General features: G+C 43.2%; 1 protein-coding gene across 1 annotated transcript; it reads left to right on the forward strand.

The window, feature by feature from the left end:
• The first annotated feature begins 288 nt into the window (after nucleotides 1–288).
• Nucleotides 289–8,640, forward strand: LOC135511727 (fibronectin type III and SPRY domain-containing protein 1-like). Its single transcript, XM_064933201.1, has 12 exons — nucleotides 289–456; nucleotides 1,451–1,546; nucleotides 1,731–1,862; nucleotides 2,493–2,594; nucleotides 2,926–2,948; nucleotides 3,398–3,519; nucleotides 3,702–3,911; nucleotides 6,215–6,313; nucleotides 6,426–6,579; nucleotides 6,671–7,005; nucleotides 7,335–7,423; nucleotides 7,539–8,640. Exons 1-12 carry the CDS (start codon nucleotides 442–444, stop codon nucleotides 7,647–7,649), a joined length of 1,488 nt encoding a protein of 495 aa, XP_064789273.1. The 5' UTR covers nucleotides 289–441; the 3' UTR covers nucleotides 7,650–8,640.
• The last annotated feature ends 114 nt before the right edge of the window (nucleotides 8,641–8,754 follow it).

Here is an 8,754-nt window from a genome sequence, read left to right on the forward strand (position 1 = left end):
TCACTTATTATGGTAGTTAGAAGAAAGAGGTCAAACACAGGACAGGCAGCCTACTAAAACATGAAAAACCTCACGTGTTATGTCATCTATTTGGTGGAAACCCTGAGGGTAAACGAAAGAATACCATTTAGCATATGAAATAGTCCTTTTAAATTAATCATCATTTGCATTTTCTCCAGAGCTGCTTTTCATTTACCAAGGAAAACGCATAGCCTTCACCCCCAGATACAGACATAAAAACGACAATACCCAGAGTTCTACTCTACTGCGTCTGCGCAATACACACTACGGCCCTAGGCGTTGGACGAAAGATGCAATGCACTCCGGCAGCATCAGTACCAGCCCAGTAGAGTGTGCTGCAAATAAACCAAAAATAGGGGACGGCGACGAATAGCCTTTATAATTACTGATACACCGGTACCGGTTTCTTGGTCTGGCAAGATGGGAGATCAGAAGGTAGGATAGAAGTGGCGGAACAGGTGTTTTGTGTTTGCTGCGGTCGCAGGGCGTACAAAGAAAGGGGAGTAGCGCGAAGGACCGGGACTTTGTTGCTGTTATATATCATTTGATTGTATTCTGTCCTTTTAATACAACCTTGTATGTTTACATATTTTAGTTGATTTAAAAGATGATGCGTATTTCGCGGAGGCGCGACGTCATAAAGATTTGCAGTACATCAAACATTCGATGCATATGAGCATCACTTTCCGCCAAGAAGACTCCAATTCGTGCGCGAGAAAAACTGCGACTAACGAGGTCTCAGAATAGTCTTTAATGATTTAACTTGTAAATGCATACCAGTCCAAGGCACATTAACAGCGGTCTGTTTTTAGCTTTGACCGATTTGCTGAGCCTGAGGTTGCAAGTGTAGAGTGTGTCCCATTATCCCTATTATTGGGGCCTGGCGCATAGTCTCTCGCAGGAAAGAGCATATTAAATGCTTCTTGGGTTGGGAGTGTATGATTCTATAAACCTGACAGGCGTGGGACTGGACTTTGGAAATGTTTAACATAATTTGCCTGGATCTTCTTAAATCAGTATCATATTGAGTTTAGCTTGGCTGCTGCAGAGATAGGGTGCCCATGGTGCCGAGTGTATTATGATGGGTTAAACCTAACCACTGGAGAGGAGACACATTATTAAATGATGGATGCGTATCCTTATGGTTATGTAGCAAGATGCCACCCTTGTCACAATCTACACAGAAGTGGAAATTACCGGGAAGAGATTTGGGGGACTGAGTAGCCTACTAACCATTTATGATTAATCCTTACTTCTTTAAATGTACGCTAGTATTGTTAGGGGTCACTACTGATATGTGTTGTCTTGAAGCAAGGCATCTCAAGGAAATAATATATTCTGCGTATTGAGAACTTGGTCCAATGTGAAAATGTAATAATGTTCTCTCTAATATATTCTTAGGCTTAATAACCTTTTGTATGTTGTTAAGGAATCGCTTCGTAAGATCACCACCACCCTGGCCCTGAAGAATGAGGAGATCACAAACTTCATCTGCTGTCAGAAACAGAGCCTGGAGAACCTGGAGGTATTGTACAACGCGTCTGGATGTTCTAACAATAAGATGACAGCCTGACAGTAGGATATGTGCACAACACAATAGACACATGGTTTTATGAATTTGGCATGGCGTGGCATACTAGTCAGACGGACTGGCTGGATGTACATGGTATCTATCAGTGAACTGATTCCCTCTCTATTGACCCCTACAGGTTAACTCCAGCCGTGTCCAGGAGGACCTGGAGACAGAGTTCAGCTCCCTCCACTCAGTACTGGACGATATAAAGGACAGCATGGTCACCAGGATCAAACAGGAGAGGGCCAGCCGCACCTATGAGCTACAGGTCAGTTCAGCTTTATTGGGCTTTTACTGGATAAGGGTTTTACAGGATTTTGCTTTGCATTTTCTTGAGATTTCAAGATCAACATCTTGAACATCAACATTCAACATTGGAACAATATTTTGATGACTTCTCCAGGCTATCCGATCATAAGATCAGCTTATGATCAATGTAGCGTGACTCATTCTCAGGCTCACAATTTGGGTGAACTTTTTGTGCAGACCGATTCAGAGTTGCTATGAAAGAAATGTTGCCATGAAAGGCTGTGTGTGTTGGGGTTCGCAACGTTATTATTCCTAGAGGATTATGGTGTCTGTATAATCCTGCTTTATCTCTTAGCCCCTGACTGTCAGTCAGTCAGACAAAGCCATGGCAGGGGTAGCTTTGAAAAGACATCACTACACTGCATCCTTCTGTGCTTGATTATGTGAGTGGGTAGCCAAACGGATATATTGTACAGTTTCCAGTAGGTTAATTAAAAAAGAAAGTGATTCAAAGCTATTCAACCCAAATAACTTTTCTTATGAACTTTTCCTCTGATGGAAAGAAACAGTACAGCATATAAGACATTCATTATATTGAAAGGAAACAGTGTCTGGACTGTGATTAAATATATCATGCTCTCTCTCTCAGAGTCAGCTGAGTGCATGCTCCAAAGCCCTGGAGAGCTCCGAGGAGCTATTGGAGGTAGCCAATCAGACTCTCTGCTCCTCGGAAGCAGACGACTTCACTCAGGTAACGGTTGGCAAAACTTCTACAACCTAACTTTCATTTACATATTTTATGCAATGATGCCACTATGGCATTGGTATTTAGCGTGAGGATATCCATAATGGTTTTAGTGGCATGACTGTTGTTTGAACACAGTTACTACCTGTTTCTTATCTTTATTTACAGTTATTGTAAAGCAGTACAGTATGTTGATCTGATGTGGTTCGTTGTGATGTGTGTCAACTTATTAACACAGATGTGTTGTTTTTATTGTAAGGATGTGGCTGCAACTCAGTTCTCTGTTTGTCCGTATCTCCTTCATTTCCTTTTCCTTTCCCTCTCTGCTTCTCTCCAGGCGGCCAAAGACATTAAGGATAGGTATAGTACATTGCTGCCCATTTCTCAGAGTATCTTCTTAACTTGTCTAACCATCTGCTCACCCACATGCTTTCCAACAAAACATAGATTTGATACAATCACTCTGTAGCACGCTCTTTCATCACCACTCTGGCATTTCATCTCAGCCTTTTCTCCCTCACCTCACCTGTCCTCTCTGTCTCAAACATGTGTCAGTCCCTCATGGCACATGCGCCAGTCTATCCCCTCTCTGGCAGTGTCAGTTTAGCTTGTATGTTTCGTGTATGTCAGTTCATGATTCATTCATGTTTTTGTGTGGTACAGTTGAAGAGTATTTTAGCTCTGTGTAGTGATTAGTTATAGTAGTACTACAGTATAACACTCACTAACTAATGTGTCCCCTCAGTCCTTCAGTGAGTTGAATAATGAGGCATGTCTCATTCTCTGTGTTTTTGTTTGTGGGAGAGCAGTGTGACAATGGCCCCAGCCTTCCGTTTGTCGCTGAAAGCCAAAGCCACTGACAGCATGAGTCACATGATGGTGGACTTCACCCAAGAGAGGGAGATGCTGCAGGCCATCAAGTTCCTCCCAGGTCAGTCTGTAAACTGTAATGTCTATTGGTTTTCTTTAAGAACTGAACTTTATAGTTAATATGAATTGGGATTTTTGAAATACAATACTGCTGCCTTGTATGTGTACAATTATTTTGTCTTTCGCTTGTGGCTGGTAGTCACTAATGAGTAGGACAATAAGCCTAATCTCTCTCTTCCCCAGTGCCTGCGACCCCAGAGATTCTGGTGTCAGAGTGCCAGGTGTGTGACAACACGGTGACGGTACAGTGGGCTATGCCTGAGCCCGACAGCAAGATAGACCACTATGACCTGGAACACCGCCGCACCAACCATGAGGGGCCGCCCCGCGCCCGAGAGGACTACCCATGGATGGTAGTGGAGGGCATCTGCGAGACCGAGTACACCCTTACAGGTAAGAGTTGACTCGAGAAGAGAACTAAGGGTTAGAGTTCAAATCAAATCAAATCAAATTTTATTTGTCACATACACATGGTTAGCAGATGTTAATGCGAGTGTAGCGAAATGCTTGTGCTTCTAGTTCCGACAATGCAGTAATAACCAACAAGTAATCTAACTAACAATTCCTAAACTACTGTCTTATACACAGTGTAAGGGGATAAAGAATATGTACATAAGGATATATGAATGAGTGATGGTACAGAGCAGCATAGGCAAGATACAGTAGATGGTATCGAGTACAGTATATACATATGGGATGAGTATGTAAACAAAGTGGCATAGTTAAAGTGGCTAGTGATACATGTATTACATAAGGATGCAGTCGATGATATAGAGTACAGTATATACGTATGCATATGAGATGAATAATGTAGGGTAAGTAACATTATATAAGGTAGCATTGTTTAAAGTGGCTAGTGATATATTTACATAATTTCCCATCAATTCCCATTATTAAAGTGTCTGGAGTTGAGTCAGTGTCAGTGTGTTGGCAGCAGCCACTCAATGTTAGTGGTGGCTGTTTAACAGTCTGATGCCCTTGAGATAGAAGCTGTTTTTCAGTTATGGCTAGGGTTAGGGTTGAACTGGAATGTGGACATGAAACTAGGATTAACGTTAGAAATAGGATTATGTTTAGGATTAGGTTTGAGCCAGGGTGTGAACATAAAGCTAGGGTTAGGGTTGAGCCAGGTTGTGGACATTAAACTACAGTGAGCTCCGAAAGTATTGGGACAGTGACAATTCTGTTTTTGTTTTGGCTCTGTACTCCAGCACTTCAGATTTGATTGCTATGAGGTTAAACTGCAGACTGTCAGCTTTAATTTGAGGGTATTTTCATCCATATCGGGTGAACTGTTTAGAAATTAAAGCACTTTTTGTACATATTCCTCCCATTTTAGGGGACCAAAAGCATTGGGACAAATTCATTTATGTGTATTAAAGTAGTCAAAAGTTCAGTATTTGGTCCCATATTCCTAGCCCGCAATGATTATTACATCATGATTGTGATTCTACAAACTTGTTGAATGCATTTGTAGATTATTTTGTGCAGAATAGAAATTAATGGTAAATAATGTGTTATTTTGGAGTCACTTTTATTGTAAATATAATATATGTTTCTAAACACTTCTTTTTATTTTTTTTACCGCTTTTTTTCCCAATTTCGTGGTATCCAATTGGTAGTCACAGTCTTGTCTCATCTCTGCAACTCCCGTATGGACTCGGGAGAGGCGAAGTTCGAGAGCTGTCGAGAGCCGTGTGTCCTCCGAAACAAAACCCAACTGCTTCTTGTCACAATGCGGAAGCCAGCCACACCAATGTGTCAGAGGAAACACTGTGCACCTGGCAACCGTGTCAGTGTGTACTGCACCCAGCCCGCCACAGGAGCCGCTTGTCCCTGTCGAACCCTCCCATAACCCGGACGAAGCTGGGCCGATTGTCGCCGCCCCCATGGGTCTCCCGGTCGCGGCCGGCTGCGACAGGGCCTGGACTCGAACCCATAATCTCTAGTGGTACAGCTAGCACTGCCTTAGACCACTTTGCCACTCGGGAGGCATTTCTAAACACTTCTACCTACATTAATGTGGAGGATACCATGATTGTGGACAGTCCCAAATTAATTGTGAAAAATGATGAGTGACAAACACAAACACACAAATATCATACCCCCAAGACATGCTAACTTCTCACCATTATAATAACAGGTTAGCATTTCTTTCTTGGGGGGGGGGGTGATCAAGTTAGCATGTCTTGGGGGTATGATATTTGTGTGTCTGTAACTTTGTCACTCATCATTATTCACAATTTCATTCAGGACTATCCTTAATCATGGTAGCATCCATATTAATAAAGAAGTGTTTAGAAACACTATTCATATTTACAATAAAATTGATACAATACATTATTTAAGTGTATTCGTCCCAAAACCTTTGGTCCCCTAAAATGGACGGAATATGTACAAAAAGTTCTGTAATTTCAAAACAGTTAACTCGATATGGATGAGAATACCCTCAAATTAAAGCTGGCAGTTTGCAATTGAACCCCATAGTCATTGTATCATTCCAAATCCAACGTGCTGGAGTACAGAGCCAGAAAAAATAACTAATGTGTCACTGTCCCAATACTTTTGGAGCTCACCGTAGTAAGAGGGCAGTATGAAAGGCATGTCTAGGAATAATACGGTGACTCTAATTTGCCAACTGTAATTATCAAGTAACCATCATATTCATTATCATTGTTATTATTATGTATTTTCAGGGCTTCGCTTCGACACACACTACATGACGTTCCGTGTGAAGGCGTGTAACAAGGCTGTGGCAGGAGAGTTCTCTGAGCTTGTAACACTGGAGACACATGGTGAGTGAACTGAACTGGACATAGTGTTCCACAGGGACGCTGAATGTCCTTAATGTCCTAATGATGTCAAGATAAGAATGAGTCAGAAAACCCTGTGCACCTCTCCTTGCAGCTTTCCTGTTCAAGCTGGATGCAGGCTCGGCTCATCAGAACCTGAAGGTGGAGGACCTCAGTGTGGAGTGGGACAGCTGCGGGGGGAAGGTTGTCCAGGACATCCGCAAGGACAAGAACAGAACCAACCAATCTCCAATGCACTCCCCAGCCAGGTCAGAAACACTTTCTGCCAAATCCTTTGTGCACACTTAACAGTGAATAGAATGAAAGTCGGTGTTCAACTTTTGTGGCCTCCTCTCCTAGGACAGCCATGAATTCACCTAAGAGAGTGCCATCTGCTCGGGTCGGCAGAGACCGATTCACGGCTGAATCCTACACTGTACTGGGAGACACTTTTATTGACGCAGGCCAGCAGTACTGGGAGGTGCGGTTCGATAAGGAGAGCAAGGCGTTCGCTGTGGGCTTGGCCCTGCGGAACCTGGGCCGCTTTGACCAGCTGGGGAAGAGCAATGCATCATGGTGCATCCACCTGAACAACTGGCTGCAGCAGAGCCTCACAGCCAAGCACAACAACAAGGCCCGCACCCTGGACTGTCCCATCCCGGACCGCATAGGGGTCTACTGCAACTACGAGGAGGGTGAGATGGATCTCCTGTTCCCATTGTAGCAGTTTCCACCATCCAGTTAGCACCACTTAACTCAGACTGACATACAGCACGTTATCTCTACTTCATTAAATTGGTCTGAATTAAGGATTGGACCAGGAATGGGTTGGGTAATGTAATCAAATGAACACTGGTGGTGTCTGCATCTAGTTTGGAAGACACACTTCAGTTGAATGCATTCAGTTGTACAACTGACTAGGTATCCCCCCTTCCACTGTGTTCCTTAGCTATGCGGCTGTATCAAATTGCAAGCTGCCTCAGAGTACTGGGACATTCGTAACATTACCTTTCTCTCCATCCAGGTGCACTGTCTTTCTACAATGCCAGAACCAAGACACTGATGCACACTTTTAGAACCAAGTTCACACAGCCTGTCATACCAGCCTTCTCGGTGAGGAACTTAGATTTTTGGGTGGCTCACAGAGCAAAAAAGTTATGAAACCACTACCGTTATCTTAGATAAATCCTGCCTGTGAGTTAAGCATGTGCTCTATCTCTCCCTACAGGTGTGGAATGGTTGTTTCTCAGTGCAGACGGGTCTACAGGTACCCAGTGTGGTGCAGAGCAGCCAGAGGAAGAACAGTGGTACCAGCAGCTCCAACACCAGCCTCACCTAGACCCAGCCAGAACCAACTGCTGCAGCAGAACTTAACCCCATTCAGGCTGTGTGGTGGTCGGAGCTCAAACCGCTGCCCCCCCCCCCAATACACACCACACCTGCCTGATCCCAATCAGACCACTACACTCCCTGTGCCTTCCAGACAGGTGCCCTCAGTGTATCATATAGTAATTTCATTCATATCCCTAATTCAACAAAGGCCAAATGAAGATAACCCAGTTACCAATATATTAGGAGCTAGGCACAATATATGTTAATATTTAAATGCAACAGACCGACCCCAATGCAGCTAAAAACAGTCCATATAACGTGGTTGTAGTACATTAGTCATTAATACATACTGAATGTTTGGAATCCTCTGCCTCTTATTTTGCTAGCTGCTTCTCAGTACAGATGCACCTCATTTACCTGTATAACCCAAATAACTTTGTAGCGAAACAACCTGCTTATAGTCACAAGTTTATTGCTACTTAAGAATGTATTGAATTCTACATCACCAGCAGCTGTGTCGACCAGTGGAGACACAGATGGAAATACAGAACTGCTGATTGGATCTTGGGGAAGGGTTGGTATGGGGTCGGAGGGTCTGAATATTGTATTGTAACGTGTCGCCCTGACTTGTCACCGTTTAATCACCACCTGAAGTGAGGAGAGAAACCATTTCATGAGCTGGGTAAGGACTACCTGGAAGAGAGACATTCCGAGATGTTGTTGCTGCAAGTGTTTACCGATGTTAACACCAGTCCTTATTCATGTCACTTGATGTCTCAACTCAGTGCCGGGGTGCTATTATTTTAAATACAGTCTACGTTGTCGTCATGTTGATGGTATGCATCATATGAATATAACCTGCAATGCTTTAAAGCTTCCACTGGAGAATATGTTTTACTTCACGGGTTAAAACAATTGACAATGTAAATATGTTCCTTTCATTTTTACACTACAGTATGTATGTTTGTCACATACAGTTAATAAAGCAGTAAGACAGCCCTGTGTTTCTCTCAGTTGGTACATTGAGGACCAGAAGTAAATTTCAAGATTCAAGACTACTACATTTTCAAAGATATCAGATCAACTCTGTTCTCACAAGAATAGACACGGGA

This window comes from Oncorhynchus masou, chromosome 24, assembly GCF_036934945.1.
Source record: "Oncorhynchus masou masou isolate Uvic2021 chromosome 24, UVic_Omas_1.1, whole genome shotgun sequence".
In the NCBI taxonomy this organism is placed as follows: domain Eukaryota; kingdom Metazoa; phylum Chordata; class Actinopteri; order Salmoniformes; family Salmonidae; genus Oncorhynchus; species Oncorhynchus masou.

Coding starts and splice junctions, on each gene's coding strand:
- LOC135511727 (XM_064933201.1), top strand. Junction 7,006..7,334: donor CTACTGCAACTACGAGGAGG/GTGAGATGGATC, acceptor CTCTCCATCCAG/GTGCACTGTCTTTCTACAAT. Junction 7,424..7,538: donor CTGTCATACCAGCCTTCTCG/GTGAGGAACTTA, acceptor CTCTCCCTACAG/GTGTGGAATGGTTGTTTCTC.